Source organism: Mobula hypostoma, chromosome 1 (genome assembly GCF_963921235.1).
Source record: "Mobula hypostoma chromosome 1, sMobHyp1.1, whole genome shotgun sequence".
In the NCBI taxonomy this organism is placed as follows: Eukaryota; Metazoa; Chordata; class Chondrichthyes; order Myliobatiformes; family Myliobatidae; genus Mobula; species Mobula hypostoma.
Window position 1 is genome coordinate 99204613 of NC_086097.1, and position 17479 is coordinate 99222091.

Here is a 17479-nt window from a genome sequence, read left to right on the forward strand (position 1 = left end):
ATAAAAATTCCACAGAACTGGGGTGAATGCTCAAAATTATTACTTCCTCCATGTATTCACAAAGAAAATAAAGTATTTGCACTTGTTACCACTTCAGGATGTTCAGAATATTTCATAGCTGATGAAATATAAGACCAAAAGACATTGGAGCAGAATTAGGCCATTCGGCCCCTCGTGTCTGCTATGCCATTTCATCACGGCTGATTTATTATCCCTCTCAACCCCATCCTCCTGCCTTCTCCCCGTAACCTCTGACACCCTCATTATGTAAAAGCCACCATCCTCTCATGAGAAATACTGCTCCCAAGTTACACACTATCCCACAAATAACACCAAAATAAATGACCAAGTTGTTTTACTGATATCAGCTGAATCAGGAGCATTGGCTTCTGAACACAGAGGCTTCTGCTCTTTAAATAGTCTGATGGATTCCACCAAAGATTGCAGATGGGATCCCAGTTAGCCTCAACTAAATTATTCTGAATATGCCAACTAAAGCAAGTACCCCGGTTTTCCAAACATATATTTTGTCCGCATCAGGAGAGATGTCTCAACAGGAGTGACAACATGGAACAATGCAACTAAAGATTCTTGCTGAAGTAAAATCTTACGAGTAAAAGATTAAATTGTAGGATTATTTGGATTACCTTTATAACTCTTTTCTGTCCAGTTTGTCCTTGCCTCATTTTTGAGAAGTGATGGTAATACTGAGATACGTAGGTCATAATGGATCTCTCGTCTGGATGAGGGACTGCAACGTCCTCAGCATCTAGGAGTGTGGAAATGCCCAGTGCATTCTCCGCGACGTTGAAGGCATTATTTAGATTATGTATTGGGTTGTCCTCTTTCAGACGTTCGTAAGCTATCAGATCGGGTCTGCAAATTATACCAAGAAAGTAATACCAGGCAAGTAATGAATCTAACCAACTCAGCAATTAGCATTTACTTTTTAAATTCACAGGAAAATTCATGAGTTTAATTCACATTTAGACACTTGTTTTTCTGTTGAAGACCTCAACCCTCAAGCAACTGATCCTTGCTGTGTATAGAACTTCGCTGCCCTCTGCTAACCAATCTAAGTGTTACGTACTCCGTAACTGGGTTGCCAAACCAGCAGAAATGGATCACTCAGTTGGAGTCTGGATTACTAGAACTAAGAAAGTTTTATTAAAGAAACAAGCAACACAGTACTCTAATCGAAAGGATAATAAATGCAACAGTTCAGCAATGATAAACACACATGTACACAGAATTAAGATAACAGGATCAATCAAGCTCTATCGTTGTCTAGGGGTAAATGACCAGTTTTAAAGTGACGCAAAGTTCAGTTCAATTTAGTTCAGTTCAGTTTGCAGTAATCGTTGCCGTGGCGATGGACAGTGTGGGGGGAAGGAGAGAGAGAGCAAAACAAATGAATATTCAAGGCTTCCACACAGACCTTCGCAGTCAGCTTTCGGGCGAGTCCTTTGTGATGTCATCTGAGGTCACCGACCGTGACCCCTCCGTTTCCAGATACGATCGTTTCCCTGCGGTGAACCTGGCACCCAGGCAAGGGTGGGCACCCACCAGGTTCCCGCCGATCGTGCCTTTCCACCCTGTGCGTTTATGGCCTGGTCCCGCAACCGGCCTTCCAAAACTTCCCACCGACTTGTGAGAGACGCACCGCTTCCAGGGTCTTGTTACCTCGGGTGTCATGTGTGTCCTGCCTTAGCGAACCTGTCCCTTTTTATCCCCCTGCTGGGGTATCACCTGTCCATCACTTCAAACAGTTCAGGGTTCAAAGGGGGAGCCGATCTTGACAGCTCTCCTTTCCCTTCATTAACATCTCCAAATACTGCTCCATTGTTTTCCTTATCTCTCTCTCTCCTGAAGACAGGTGGCAGACCAACTGCTGATCCCACTGGTGCCAGCACAGGACAGCTACATCTTAATCTATGTGTATTCTTGTCACACTTCCCCCCTTTAAGGATTTTTACTGGGGGTAAAAATTACAAACATGAATACATTATTTGATACACACATAAATATACATCTTCATCAGCTATTTGGCTAATACAGCGAGTTTGAAGTTGTCAAAACCTGACAGACAGTCAGCAATCACATTTTCTGTTCCTTTTATATGTGTTATTAATAATCCCTTAGACCAGGCTCCAACTTAGCAAACTTCATAGTGGCCAAAAACACTGATGTATTGCGAACAATGTAACCTCTCATTGGGTTTTGTCCCGGACCACAATAACAAGGGTCGTCCCATTCCGACTTAGTTTTCTCTCGCAAGGGCTTAGTAGGAGGGGGAGGGGTAGTAACCGCAGAGTTATTGCAAAACTTCCTACAGTACCCCACCTTCTCCAAGAGCCTTCTGAGGGCCCTCTTGTCTGTCAGGGTTGGGAGGTCAGCGATAGCCTGCACTGTAGCTTGCATCGCTGCCAGCTGCCCCTGTGTCACCACAATTCCCAGATAAGTGACTTTCGTGTGGCCGAACTCATTTTTTTCAAGGTTCACTATCAAGCTGGCTTCAGACAGCCGTATTACATCGCCAATACACACCTCTGTGTTCGTCAGCCCTTTCATCACCGAATTACTCATTCTATATGATTGTTGCTCGCTAGGCTGGCCTAGTGTAACAGACACCACCCAACGTCCCAGTTCTTTGCATTGCCTCGGGACAATCAAACACACGTGTGCGAGTCGTTTAATTACTTCTCCTAAAGAGTCGCTTTGTTCGGGGATTAAGGGAGAGACTTTATCAGCAAAGCTGGCCAAAACAATAGCCTTCTCCCATCTGGTCGATACTATACTCATCTTTTCAAAATGGTTTTTTTCTCTTATCAGGGGAACCCTAGCTTCATTGATTTCTGCGCTAACACCGACTAGGTTTGTTAGCATATCAAAAGCCTGTGACCGTCTCAGTTTGCGTCGGCCATAATCAATAACATCCTTCCTCCTGGGCACCCGGTAAACCTCTTTCATGATTCTACCAACTGTTTCCTCCAGCACCGCAAAATGTCCACCGGGGGGTACCTTGTGGGCCAGGTTAAAAATCTCATCCCCATAACCCTTTTGCACCACCCCCCCATTCCTCATCTGCGGGTACTGTACTTGGTTTCCCTTCCTTCCTTAGCAGTCTGGGTCTCTAATACGCTCTTCAGTATTAGTGACTGACACGCTCCCGTGTCTCTCCAGATACGCACTGGAACTGGTTTTAACCCCTCCTTCACCGACACCAATCCGGCCGAGATAAACCTCTCGCGCCCTTCCTGAACTTTGGCAGACCTGTCCTTCCCTAGCGGTTCATTTACCAGCTCGATACAGCCAGTCAAAATCGCCATTTTTCCTTTTCCCGTCTCCTTCTTTGGGGCAAAGCACCTGGACGCAAAGTGTCCAACTTTCCCACAATTATAACAGATGACCCCAGGAGACTTCCTACCAGACTGCTTCCGGTCTACGTTATCCTTCTCACTAGTCCCCGGCTTACTTTCTGACTTTTCCGGCGGCCTCTCCCCGTCGTCCTGACTACCCTTCTGGTAGCCTTTACTCGGGGAAAACTTCATTTTATGCGTCAACGCATACCCATCCACTAACTTAGCAGTTGCGGCTAACGTGGCTGCCTCTTTCTCATCTAGGTAGGGTCTCATACCCTCAGGGACACAACCTTTAAACTGCTCAATCAGGATCAGCTGTAGCAGTCTGTCATAATCCCCCTCTACCCCCTTGGAGGCGCACCAACGCTCACAATATGTCTGCATCTCACGGGCAAACTCTAAATACGTGCGGTCCCACTGCTTCCTCGCATTCCGGAACCTCTGCCGGTATGCCTCCGGGACCAACTCATAAATCCTGAGGATGGCCTCTTTCACCATCTCGTACCTCTGGGCATCTTCCGCGGACAAAGCTGAGTAAGCTTGTTGGGTTTTCCCTTTCAGTACACTCTGAAGCAAAACAGCCCACTTATCCCTCGGCCAGTCCTGACTTGTAGCAACTTTTTCGTAATGGAGAAAGTACCGATCCACGTCGATATCATCAAATGGGGGAACCAGCCTAACCTCCTGGGTCGCCCGGAACCCTCCACCTTGGTTCGGCACAGGCCCCTGCTCTACCCTTATCTTTAACTTCTCCAGCTCGAATTCCCTTTCCCTCTGTTTCTCCTCTCGCTCCAACTGTCTCTCTCTCTCTCTTCTCGCTCCAACTGTCTGTCCCTCTCTTTCCCTTCTCGCTCCAACTGCCGTACCCAGAACTCGTGCTCGAGTCTCAGTTTTTCAAGCTGCACCTGTACCGCGTCTCCAGCAGGTTTTTCAATAGACACCACCTCCAGCTCGCCTTGGGGAAACACACCTTTAGATACATAGTGCTCTACAATAGCTCTGTGTATCTCCTCTCTCCTCATTGTCGACTTCCCCTTAGCAAGATTCAACCGTTTGGCCACAGCTACCAATTCCGATTTCCTGGCATCCTCTAATGCCTCCAAGGTCGGCACCTTTATAAATTCCTCAGCCTCCATTTCTGCTGTTTGTCTTTTCTTTCTTTCGGGAATTTTGACCCAATCAATTTACTCCGTCCCAAATTTAGCGTACAAAATCCCGGACGAGCCCCCACTTATGTTACGTACCCCATAACTGGGTTGCCAAACCAGCAGAAATGGATCACTCAGTTGGAGTCTGGATTACTAGAACTAAGAAAGTTTTATTAAAGAAACAAGCAATACAATACTCTAATCGAAAGGATAATAAATGCAACAGTTCAGCAATGATAAACACACATGTACACAGAATTAAGATAACAGGATCAATCAAGCTCTATCGTTGTCTAGGGGTAAATGACCAGTTTCAAAGTGACGCAAAGTTCAGTTCAATTTAGTTCAGTTCAGTTCACCGTAATCACTGCTGTGGGAGATGGACAGTGTGGGGGAAGGAGAGAGAGAGCAAAACGAATGAATATTCAAGGCTTCCACACACAGACCTTCGCAGTCAGCTTTCGGGCGAGTCCTTTGTGATGTCATCTGAGGTCACTGACCGTGACCCCTCCATTTCCAGATACGATCGTTTCCCTGCGGTGAACCTGGCACCCAGGCAAGGGTGGGCACCCACCAGGTTCCCGCCAATCGTGCCTTTCCACCCTGTGCGTTTATGGCCCGATACTTCCCACCAACTTGTGAGAGACTCACCGTTTCCAGGGTCTCGTTACCTCAGGTGTCGTTTGTGTTGTCTTAGCGAACCTGTCCCTTTTTATCTCCCTGCTGGGGTATCGCCTGTCCATCACTTCAAACAGTTCAGGGTTCAAAGGGGGGGCCGAACTTGACAGCTCTCCTTCCCCTTCATTAACATCTCCAAATACTGCTCCATTGTTTTCCTTATCTCTCTCTCTCCTGAAGACAGGTGGCAGACCAACTGCTGATCCCACTGGTGCCAGCACAGGACAGCTACATCTTAATCTATGTGTATTCTTGTCACATAAGCAACTATTCTCCGTAAGACCACAAGACCACAAGGTATAGCAGCAGAATTAGGCCATCTGGCCCATCGAGTCTACTCCGCCATTTCATCATGCCTGATTCATTTCCCTCTCAGCCCCAGTCTCCGGCCTTCTCTGTGTGATTATGTGTGAGCTGGTATGTGATTGAATCTGCATGAGTGTGTGTAAACGAAAGAGAGACCAAGCATGTACGTGTGAGTGTGAGTGTGTGACTGACAGGGCCAAGCTAGATGTTGGACCTGACCTGGGATGTGCCCATGTGTCTGACAGACCCTGGGTGCGTGAGCATCAGAATGGCACCAGCCTAGGAAACCATTTGCACTGGGTCTCTAGCAGAGCAGCTAGCTCCACCCCTCAGACCTTCTTCCTTAGCACTGCACGTGCTTTCACTGCTGTTCTCACAATGGCCTCTACCACATACGCTGACCACACACACTGTGAAAAAGTAAAAATAGTTCTTCCTCTCTTCCCTTTAATACTTGTGACCTCTCACCCTTGATGGCTCAACCGGCAGGAACAGCCTCCCACTATCCATTCTACCCAGACATCTCTTCATTTCATATCCTCACCCTTCTCTTCTTTAAAGAAAACAGTCTCAGTTTTTCTAATCCAACCTGATCTCTCACATCAGGGACCATATCTATAAATTTGGGTGCCACAGAGGTGTGGCAGTTAGCGTGATGCTATTACAGCTGGGGGCATTGGAGTTCAATTCTGGTGCCATCTGTAAGGAGTTTGTACGTTCTCCCCGTGACCGCATGGATTTCCTCCAGGTGCTCCGGTTTCTTCCCACAATCCAAAAATGTACCGGTAAGTACAGTAGGTTAATTGGTCATTGTAAGCCGTCCTGTGATTAGGCTAGGGTTAAATAGGTGAGGTGCTGGATGGCGTGTCTCATTGGGTCAGCGGGCCTGTATCTCTAAATGAAATAAAACTCCGCTGGACTCTTTACCCTGCAATGAGTTGATCAGAACTGAACACAGGTATTCCATCTGAGGCAAGGCCAATGTGGTTTTACACTCTCTGCCTCGGTTGATAAAACTCGGAATTATGCATACCCTATTGCTTTCTCAGCCTCCCCTGCCACTTTTAATGATGTGTACCTGCAGCCCTAGATTACACTGCTCCTGATCTCTTTCTTTGAGAAAAGTATCCTTAATTCTATATTACCTCCTGCTATTTTCCTACCACAATGTACACCTCACCTTTTTGCCGCACTAATCTTCATCTGCCATAGGCCTTCCCACTAACTGCCCTCCCCTCATGGTTTGCAATACTTACAAGGTTTATGTTAGCTGCACCCCAGCTCGAGGTTATTATTATAGAGAAAAGCAATGGCTTTAGTAGTAACCCCTGGGGAGATCCTCTACTTATGTTCCTATAGTGCAGAAGACAATCATTCATCAAAGTTCTCTGATGTTTATTAATCAGCTCAGCCTCATTTCTAAGGTATCAATATCCCTTTTGTGAACTATGCCTGTGTTTGACTAAACCTGGCTGCATAACTATGTGCCTGTGTTTGACTGAGGCTAGATACACGTGTAAATATGAGGAGTTTGTGTGTCCAGCATCCATGAGGGTGGGGCACATGGACACACTGGCGTACAAGTCACCTTGGATTTGCTTGTGTAAGAGGAGAGAAAGAAAGCATATTGTCTGAAAACCACAAGTATTTAGTTCTTTGCTAGGCCAGAAGCCCTGAAACATGCCAGGAATACAAAGGTTTGGAGTTCCATTCCTCCCCTTGAACTTGGACTTCATGCTCTGCCAAAGGTGGAAAGCTCTTGCTTGTACAATGTGTCTTTGTAATGAGTTCTTCCAGCCTGTGTGGGCTGCGGAAGAGCATTGGGCGTTGAGATTTTTAAAGCACCTGGGTTGGTTAATTGTTGTTTGACAAGTTATCAATCATTTAGATTTCTCGAGCGACTCACTGTGTGTAATGTGGTCTCCTCGTGCCTTCTGTTTAACCTTATTAAATTTATTCTGATAGGCTCACATATTCCGTGCTACTTGTGTTATTTAAGTGGATGCCCGATTAGCGCTAATCGTGGGGCCCTAGTTTTGAGAATGTTCCTTCTTGTGGTATCACTCAGCCAAGCCACTGATGTTCTTTTGGAATTATTATGAATAAACTCTGGTCATTCTCTCTACACTGCAGCCTGTCTTTCCTCCGTACTTGGGTTCCAATATTGCTAGCACACACCATGACAGTACTCCTATGTGAGCACATGGAAATCCAAAGGATGTCATGATAAATGATGGGTCATCTGGACCTAATATAGGAAGTCATTCCTGCCTGTGGCCATCAAACTTTACAACTCCTCCCTTGGAGGGTCAGACACCCTGAGCCAATAGGCTGGTCCTGGACTTATTTCCTGGAATAATTTACATATTACTATCTAACTATTTATGGTTTTATTACTATTTATTATTTATGGTGCAACTGTAACAAAAACCAGTTTCCCCCCGGGATCAATAAAGTATGACTATGACTATGACTATGACTGTGACTGTGACTAACTGTCAGTCGGACCATCCCTTGCTCACCCATGTGCTGAACTGCCTGAGATTATGTCCCTATTATTTTTCCACTGTGGGCATTTTCATTGTTATGGACTAGTCAGCATATTACCAACTCTCCTGTCCGAGTTCCGTAATCAAGTTTTCAAAAGTTAATTAGTTCCAAAATTGATTTACTATAAACTTCACTATGGATAACGTGAGAGCACTATCTGTGGAATAAGTAATGCTACAGCCTGTTTCATTCAGTCAGTTTCATAACCCAATGTGGTCCTACTTCATTTCCCCATTGGTATTCACTTTGCTGTTTCAGTCTGCTCTGTATAAAAGTGCTTTTACTGTCACCATTCAGGGAACCATCAAAACTACATAATAAAAAGGGACTTTTAAAAAAAGGCATCAGAGTTAGTCAGTAACAGCATTTGGTATTATGGTACTCAGCTCAGTGTGCTTTGGGGTTTCTGAATACACATTCCTCAGATGGGATGGCATGGATGTGACTGTCCACTTCCAGTGTCCTGAGTGACAATGTGGTTCATCTATAACAGTTCTGTTATTCTTTCATGCTTCCCAGCACTTACCAAGCAAAATTATTCATAAATTATTCGGTAGTGGATATTACCAAAGTCAAACCCAGCAGATCATGAGCTATTGAAGACAGAATTCCAACTAACTCTCCCCTTCATATGTGGTGGAAGCAAAAGATTATTGCGGTAATTCTTGCTCACTATGTCTTCTGACAAGGAGGGTAAAGTGATCCTCAAAACACTATCAATAATCCAAAAGGAAAACCCAATGCTCTTCTGTCTAATAACTTGCCCATTTCTTGTAGAGTATGTTATTTTCATGTCCCAATAACTGAAGTGTTTGTTGTTACCTGTGTGCATGAATGATTCCATTGAAGGCCAATCCATCATTCCAGCTTGATGAGAAGTTTTGAATGGCCACATTGTTATACCCAGCAGTCTTTCGCTGACACCAGATCAGCAGAGCTTCCTTGGCAGAACGCTTGGCACTGCTGACGTCATACTCATCCTAGCACAGAACAGAAAGGTGGTGAACAAAGAGATCGAGGACCAACGAATAGTCTCCAGACTTGAGAAGATAGCCTGAGGTGATCATGCAAGTAATGAATCCGCTTCAGTGTTCACCTGTAGAAGATAATGTAAGACATCCCCACACCATCACCCATCACTGGATACCTGCTCAAACTCGTAATGTACTTAATACAATTCAGAAAGTAAAGTCTATTGTTTGCCTCAGCTATCCCATGCAGAGGTAAGTTCCACTGTCACTTTGCACTTAAGTCAAACTTCTCATGAATGTAAAATTACATTTATTTATGAAAATCTCTGGCTTCAAACAGCTTTCTACTTCTAACCTATACAAAACTTCCTTAATTTTAAAATCATCATTTGACTTCTGCTTTTCTAAAGAGATTATAGCTTCCTGTTTCTGATATTTTCATCTGTTCATTTTGTAGAGAACAGAACAGTCCCTAACTAGTTCATTGGAATTGCCTTGATTTTCCTGCCAAAATTCCGGCATTTGAAGAAGACTAGGATTTAGAATGTTCAAGGACACCTGAGCCCAAATGACCTAAGTCTACATGACAGCAACATGATGGTGCATAGTTCCTGCCAACGATTCACAGCTCAGGGTTCTGGTTCCGTCTCGGCCTCATGTGCTTCCTGCGGCTGTGTGGGTTTCCACTGCTGTTCCAATTTCCTCTTTCACCTGGAAAACCAGCTGGTATGCTAACTGTGCTGGAAATTATCTGTAAATATAGTTAAGTTGTTTAAGAACCAAAAGGGAGATAATGGCATATAAGAAAGAATAAAGCTTCAGGTAGAGGAGGGAATGGGACTTGTGGGATAGCTCTGCTGGGATTTGATGTGGTTAGTGTCCTTCTTCTGTGCTTTAGTAAGTAGCTAAGTCTTCCTCCTCATTATGTGCATGGAAATTGCTAAATTTCATGCCTCCTTTGGCATCTACACATTGCCTGAAGGTTTCTGGGAATACATAATAGCTGAAATAATTAGCTTTGGCTCACTTAGTCATGTTGACACCTTGGGCACTGTTAAGGCAACAGCTCAGGACAAAAGTTCATAATCTGGATTGATAACACCAGAGCAACACTGAGGACAATGCAATACTGACAGAAACCTGGTCTTCAGTTAACCACTAGATCGCTGAATCTGTGATGTACAGGTCCTGACCAACTACCTTCTCCTCAACAATGCTAGCAAAAATAAATTGATCCACCAGCTTTCCAGTTCACCACTTCCAATCAGTTAACCGGTATGTAGCGTGGCTTACTCTCAAAGGTGACCTTATGACTCAACTAGTACCTGTGGAATGTATTGGCACGGCTGACTAACCACGTAGCTTCTGTTGGGTGCTCCTCCCAAGGAAGTATTGCAACTTCCCACTCACTCAACAAAAGAGCTGATTGCTGATTTCAGGAAGGGAAAGGAGGGAGGATACACACCTGCCTATACCGAGGGATCAGTGGTGGAGAGAGTCAGCAGCTGTAAATTCCTGGGCATTACCTTCTCAAATAACCTGTCCTGTGCACAGCACTTGGATACTGTCATACGGAAAGCACACACCACAGTCTTTACTTCCTTTGGAAGTGAGGGAGGCTTGGCTTGACACCAAGCACTCTAACACACTTCCACAGATGTACTGTTGATGGTAGCCTGACTGGATGCATTATTGTCTTATTCACCAATCTGAATGTGCGGGAACACAAGAGAATAGTGGAATCTGCCCAGCACATCACTGGCTCATCCCTCCCCTCCCCCACCATTGGACGTATCTACAGGACATAGAACATAGAACATAGAATAGTACAGCACAGTATAGGACCTTCGGCCCACAATGTTGTGCCGACTCTCAGACCCTGCCTCCCATATAAGCCCCCACCTTAGATTCCTCCATATACCTGTCTAGTAGTCTCTTAAACTTCACTAGTGTATCTGCCTCCACCACTGACGCAGGCAGTGCATTCCACGCACCAACCACTCTCTGATTAAAAAACCTTCCTCTAATATCCCCCTTGAACTTCCCACCCCTTACCTTAAAGCCATGCCCTCTTGTATTGAGCAGTGGTGCCCTGGGGAAGAGGCGCTGGCTATCCACTCTATCTATTCCTCTAAATATCTTGTACACCTCTATCATGTCTCCTCTCATCCTCCTTCTCTCCAAAGAGTAAAGCCCTAACTCCCTTAATCTCTGATCATAATGCATACTTTCTAAACCAGGCAGCATCCTGGTAAATCTCCTCTGTACCCTTTCCAATGCTTCCACATCCTTCCTATAGTGAGGCAACCAAAACTGGACACAGTACTCCAAGTGTGACCTAACCAGAGTTTTAAAGAGCTGCATCATTACCTCGCGACTCTTAAACTCTGTCCCTCGACTTATGAAAGCTAACACACCATAAGCTTTCTTAACTACCCTATCCACCTGTGAGGCAACTTACAGGGATCTGTGGACATGTACCCCGAGATCCCTCTGCTCCTCCACACTACCAAGTATCCTGCCATTTACTTTGTACTCTGCGTTGGAGTTTGTCCTTCCGAAGTGTACCACCTCACATTTCTCTGGGTTGAACTCCATCTACTACTTGTCAGCCCACTTCTGCATCCTATCAATGTCTCTCTGCAATCTTTGACAATCCTCTACACTATCTACAACACCACCAACCTTTGTGTCGTCTGAAAACTTGCCAACCCACCCTTCTACCCCCACATCCAGGTCGTTGACAAAAATCACGAAAAGTAGAGGTCCCAGAACAGATCCTTGTGGGTCACCACTAGTCACAATCCTCCAATCTGAATGTACTCCCTCCACCACCACCCTCTGCCTTCTGCAGGCAAGCCAATTCTGAATCCACCTGGCCAAACTTCCCTGGATCCCATGCCTTCTGATTTTCTGAGTAAGCCTACCATGTGGAACCTTGTCAAATGCCTTACTAAAATCCATATAGATCACATCCACTGCACTACCCTCATCTATATGCCTGGTCACCTCTTCAAAGAACTCTATCAGGCTTGTTAGACACGATCTACCCTTCACAAAGCCATGCTGACTGTCCCTGATCAGACCATGATTCTCTAAATGCCCAGAGATCCTATCTCTAAGAATCTTTTCCAACAGTTTTCCCACCACAGATGTAAGGCTCACTGGTGTATAATTACTCGGACTATCCCTACCACCTTTTTTGAACAAGGGGACAATATTCACCTCCCTCCAATCCCTCGGTACCATTCCCGTGGACAACGAGGACATAAAGATCCTAGCCAGAGGCTCAGCAATCTCTTCCCTCGCCTCATGGAGCAGCCTGGGGAATATTCTGTCAGGCCCTGGGGACTTATTCGTCCTAATGTATTTTAACAACTCCAACACCTCCTCTCCCTTAATATCAACATGCTCCAGATCCTCAACCTCACTCATATTGTCCTCACCATCACCAAGTTCCCTCTCATTGCTGAATACCGAAGAGAAGTATTCATTGAGGACCTCGCTCACTTCCACAGCCTCCAGGAACATCTTCTCACCTTTATGTCTAATCGGTCCTACCTTCACTCCTGTCATCCTTTTTTTCTTCACATAATTGAAGAATGCCTTGGGGTTTTCCTTTACCCTACTCGCCAAGGCCTTCTCATGCCCCCTTCTTGCTCTTCTCAGCCCCTTCTTAAGCTCCTTTCTTGCTTCCCTATATTCCTCAATAGACCCATCTGATCCCCCTCGCTTCCTAAACCTCACGTATGCTACCTTCTTTCACCTGACTAGATTTTCCACCTCACTTGTCACCCATGGTTCCTTCACCCTACCATTCTTTATCTTCCTCACCAGGACAAATTTATCCCTAACATCCTGCAAGAGATCTCTAAACATCGACCACATGTCCATAGTACATTTCCCTGCAAAAACATCATCCCAATTCACACCCGCAAGTTCTAGCCTACCTCAGGAAGGCAACGTTCATCATCAACGAGTCCCCTCATCTGGGCCATGTCACCTTTTCACAGCTACCATTGGGCAAGAGGTACAGAAACCTGAAGTCGGATTCCACCAGATTCCAGAACAGCTACTTCTCTTCAAACATCCGATTCTTGAATTTTAATCACTACAGATTAGCAACACTTTGATCACTTTGCTCTAAAATGGATTTTTTAGGTCCTAATTGTGTTCTTTCTTGTAAGATTGTGTATAAATTATACTTATACAATGCTACTGCCTGTGATGTTGGTGCAAGTATAATTTTCCTTGCATCTGTGCATACACGTTCTTGTGCATACGTCAATAAATTTGGCGTTGACCTTGTTAGGTTAATTGTTGACTGTAAATCACCCATATGACAAAATAATCGAAAAGCAGGTGAGAGCAAGTTGCAGGGGAGCGGGGAGAATACCGGGAGGCTGAATGGGCCTGAGGAGCTGACTGCTGGGGTCCAACATGGAGCTGGTGGGCCAATAAGCTGCTGTCTGTGTTATAAGAGCCTACATACTGTCCAGATGTGTTCTGGAAAGGAATTTAATCACTGTATTGAGAGCTGGTACCATGAGCTTTACACGAGGAAATCTGCAGATGCTGGAATTTCAAGCAACACACATAAAAGTTGCTGGTGAACGCAGCAGGCCAGGCAGCATCTCTAGGGAGAGGTACAGTCGACGTTTCAGGCCGAGACCCTTCGTCAGGACTAACTGAAAGAAGAGCTAGTAAGAGATTTGAAAGTGGGAGGGGGAGGGGGAGAGCCACACTCAGGTTGGAGGAACAACACCTTATATTCCGTCTGGGTAGCCTCCAACCTGATGGCATGAACATTGACTTCTCAAACTTCCGCTAATGCCCCACCTCCGCTTCGTACCCCATCCGTTATTTATTTATATACACACATTCTTTTTCTCTCTCTCCTTTTTCTCCCTCTGTCCCTCTCACTATACCCCTTGCCCATCCTCTGGGCTTTCCCCCCTCCCCCTTTTCCTTCTCCCTGGGCCTCCTGTCCCATGATCCTCTCATATCCCTTTTGCCAATCACCTGTCCAGCTCTTGGCTCCATCCCTCCCCCTCCTGTCTTCTCCTATCATTTTGGATCTCCCCTCCCCCTTCCACTTTCAAATCTCTTACTAGCTCTTCCTTCAGTTAGTCCTGATGAAGGGTCTCGGCCCGAAATATCGGCTGTACCTCTTCCTAGAGATGCTGCCTGGCCTGCTGCATTCACCAGCTACTTTTATGTGTGTTACCATGAGCTTCAGTTAGATTATAGCCTTTTTCTTAGTGTGGCTGGATGAAGATATGTCTCTACCAAAGGAGGTGTAAGTTGTTCCTTCCCTCCGCTAGCCTGCAGGTGACCCTTGGGCAAGGTGTAGCACCTGCTTATCACACCCCACCCTCTCCCCTGATCAGGGTCACGTGAACCCATGGGAGCAGGTGGTGGATGGTCATATGAGCTGCTGATACATATCACAAGTCCTGGTTAAGTGACCACTGATGCCAGGAAGGCAATCCCCAAAGAGTATTGATAATGGCTGGAGTCACTCATCTCGTAAAGACACTGCCCAGAAAAAGACAATAGCAAACCACTTCTGTAAAGAAATTTGCCAAGAACAATCATGGTCATGGAAAGATAGTGATCATCTATGTCATACGACATGGCACATAACAAACAAACAAATAGCCGTCTAGTATCCTTGGGTTAAAAAAGACCTGAGTTTGTATAAAGCCTTCATGACTTCAGGACCTGCCAGATTGCTACTCCACGCATGTCAGCAGAAAGGTCAGATCCACGTGTACTGAAGCAAGGAGCAGTTGCTTTTCCCCTGAGTAAGATAGGTTTGACTTACTTCTTCAACTGTGATGGAGGCAATTTGAAAGCGTAGTATAATCATCCAGATCAAACCCAAGATCAGGGTGTGGTCGCCATCCACTATATTTTCAGGCCCAATCAAATTCACATTTATCTGTAAGCAGGAGAGAGGGCACATTTCACTATCAGGGTCAACAAACAACCTACTGGAGGAACTTTTGTGGGAGGAAAGGAATTGTTAATGCTCTGGTTGAAAACCTGCGTCAGTAGTGAGAGGGCCAGTATGAAAAGTCCAGATATGAGGGTGTCTGCACACACATAACATGACAGATACATTAGTGTCCACAGACTCACAGAGGATATGGCCCCTTAAACTGCCACCCAATGTATTTACTGATTCCAGCAAAATTAACTATGTTCAGACAATTTCACTTCTCGGCTCTCAGTCCATAGACTTATTGGTCAGATAGGTACCTTTGTATTGTGATGAGGATTTCTACCACCAACCATTCAGGAATGAGTTCAACCTCAATGCAGCTTGGAGATTCTACAAGCACCATGAATTGGAGAAAACATGCACAAAAATTGTGAGTCGGAAGTCCATCAAATGACAACATTGGAACACTTCTCCAGAGATAGGATTTTGCATCAATAAAGTGAGACACAGTCAGCTTTCTTGTAATATAGTGAATACTTACCTTGGTTTTCAAAAAGGCAATGGCTCTGCTGTTGTTCTCCAGGTAGTGAACTCTCATTCTACCTCTGTTGGGTCTCTTTAGCTTCTCTCCTGAGATGAGTTCCAACAGACTAATGAGGATGATTCCATCTTTCAGGTCAGTGTACAAGTCATTCACAAAAGCCTTCACCTGAATCAAATAAGAAAATAAAATGAAATATCTAAAAGGTGAGAAAATTCAATATCTTAGTCTATAACTAAAACCATCCACTGAAACTTCCTCCCATTAATTACACCATCCACCTTACATTCCGTGGCCATCCACCAGCTCATGAAAGCATGGACTCTGGTAATCCATATAATCACTCACAAACTCTCCGTCTTATCGTGGATTTCAGTCACCCACATAAACTCTTCCCATAGTTTCCACCTGAAAAGCAATAAAAAGCCAAGAGTCTGAATGTTCTTTTCTTTACATTCTGTAATGAGGAAGGGATGGCGGGGTGGAGACGTGCCTCTGCCAAAGGAGGTGTAAGGTGCTCCTTCCCTCTACAGGTCACCCTTGGACAAGGTGTAACACCTGCTTAGCCCCCCAATCAGGGTCATGTGAAACCACGGGAGCAGCTGGTGGATGGTCATGTGCATATCACTAGTCCTGGTTATGCCATCAGTGACACTGGGCAGACAATCTCTTCGGAGTATTGATAATGGATGGGGTCACCCCTCTTGTATAGACACTGCCCAGAAGAAGGAAATGGCAAGCCACTTCTGCAGAAAAATTTGCTGAAACAATCATCTCTGTCATATGACACAGCACATAATGATGATGATGAATGAGCAAGATCATATGACCAAATTATAGAACCCCTTTCTTATTCTTACTATCTAAACTTATCTGTGGCTTTCAATTTATTTTCCAATGTGGAATGCAAAACTAGCTCCATCAGAAGGTTTTATTAAGTATGTACGGGGTGTTAGATGACCCTTGCCTCGCCCAAGCCTGGAAATCACGTATTACCAGACTATAAGCAGCAAGAACACAGACTGAACAGCTTCATCCAGTCCCTAATGCTGTTGAGATTCAGAGAATGATTACGACAAACTAGGCGACTGCCTCACAAAGTTGGAAGCAGTTGAGTTGCATGCTTCTCAGACTTCAGCAATAGAAACCATAGAAACTACAGCACAGAAACAGGCCTCTTGGCCCTTCTTGGCTGTGCCGAACCATTTTCTGCCTAGTCCCACTGACCTGCACACCCTAGTTCTAGTCTGATCATTTTCATCATTGAGTTTTGTTGGATGGACAGTGCCGTAGAATTTGCCTAGTTAAAGTCCTAGGTTACAAAGTCAACCATGGAGGTTAGTAACACAAGAGACTGCTGATTCCCAGAACCTGCAGCAAAGAAAAAATAAGTTTTGAGCGGACGACAGTGCGGAGGCAGAGGGATGGTCAATGTTTCAGATTGAGACTGTGCGTCAGGACTGAGGATGTAGAAGGGAGACAGCCTGTATAAAGCGGTGAGAGGGAGGAGTGAGGCAGGGTCTGGAAAGTGGCAGGTGGGTCCAGGTGAGGAAGGATTAATGGGCAGAGGCAGCAGGTGGAAAGGATGGTGGAAGGGAGAGTCTGAGAAGTGATTGAGCTGCAGATTACAGAATACATTAAGAAAGAGAGATGATAAGTGGAATCAGGTAAAGGAGGAATGGTGGAACAAGTAACGGAAAGGAGACCATGGACCTCGTGGATTGAGTGTGTGGGTGGCAGCCAGGTGGAATCAGATGGTTGAAGGAAAAGAAATGGGTAACAGAGAGCCAAGGGGGTGTGTGTGGTTACAAAGAAGATATTGTGTGTGAGTGTCTGTGTGGATTACAGGAGAGGAAAAGGAAGAGAAGAGGGGCATGTCACCTGAAGTAGAATTCAATGCTCAGGTGGAATAGGAGGTGTGATTCCTTTAGTTTGCATTTGGCCTCATCTTGGCAGTAGCAGCGGCCGAAGGCATA

At 45.2% G+C, this 17479-nt stretch overlaps 1 protein-coding gene across 1 annotated transcript in view; it reads right to left on the reverse strand.

Moving 5' to 3' along the window:
• Window positions 1–17479, reverse strand: part of sptbn5 (spectrin, beta, non-erythrocytic 5) — a 309201-nt gene that overhangs the window by 276221 nt on the left and 15501 nt on the right. The window contains exons 3-6 of the mRNA XM_063053435.1: window positions 15504–15671; window positions 14843–14959; window positions 8867–9024; window positions 648–876 (exon numbers count right to left, since the gene is read on the reverse strand). Of these exons, the coding sequence (XP_062909505.1) occupies window positions 648–876; window positions 8867–9024; window positions 14843–14959; window positions 15504–15671 (672 nt within the window). The remainder of the gene's footprint in view (window positions 1–647; window positions 877–8866; window positions 9025–14842; window positions 14960–15503; window positions 15672–17479) is intronic.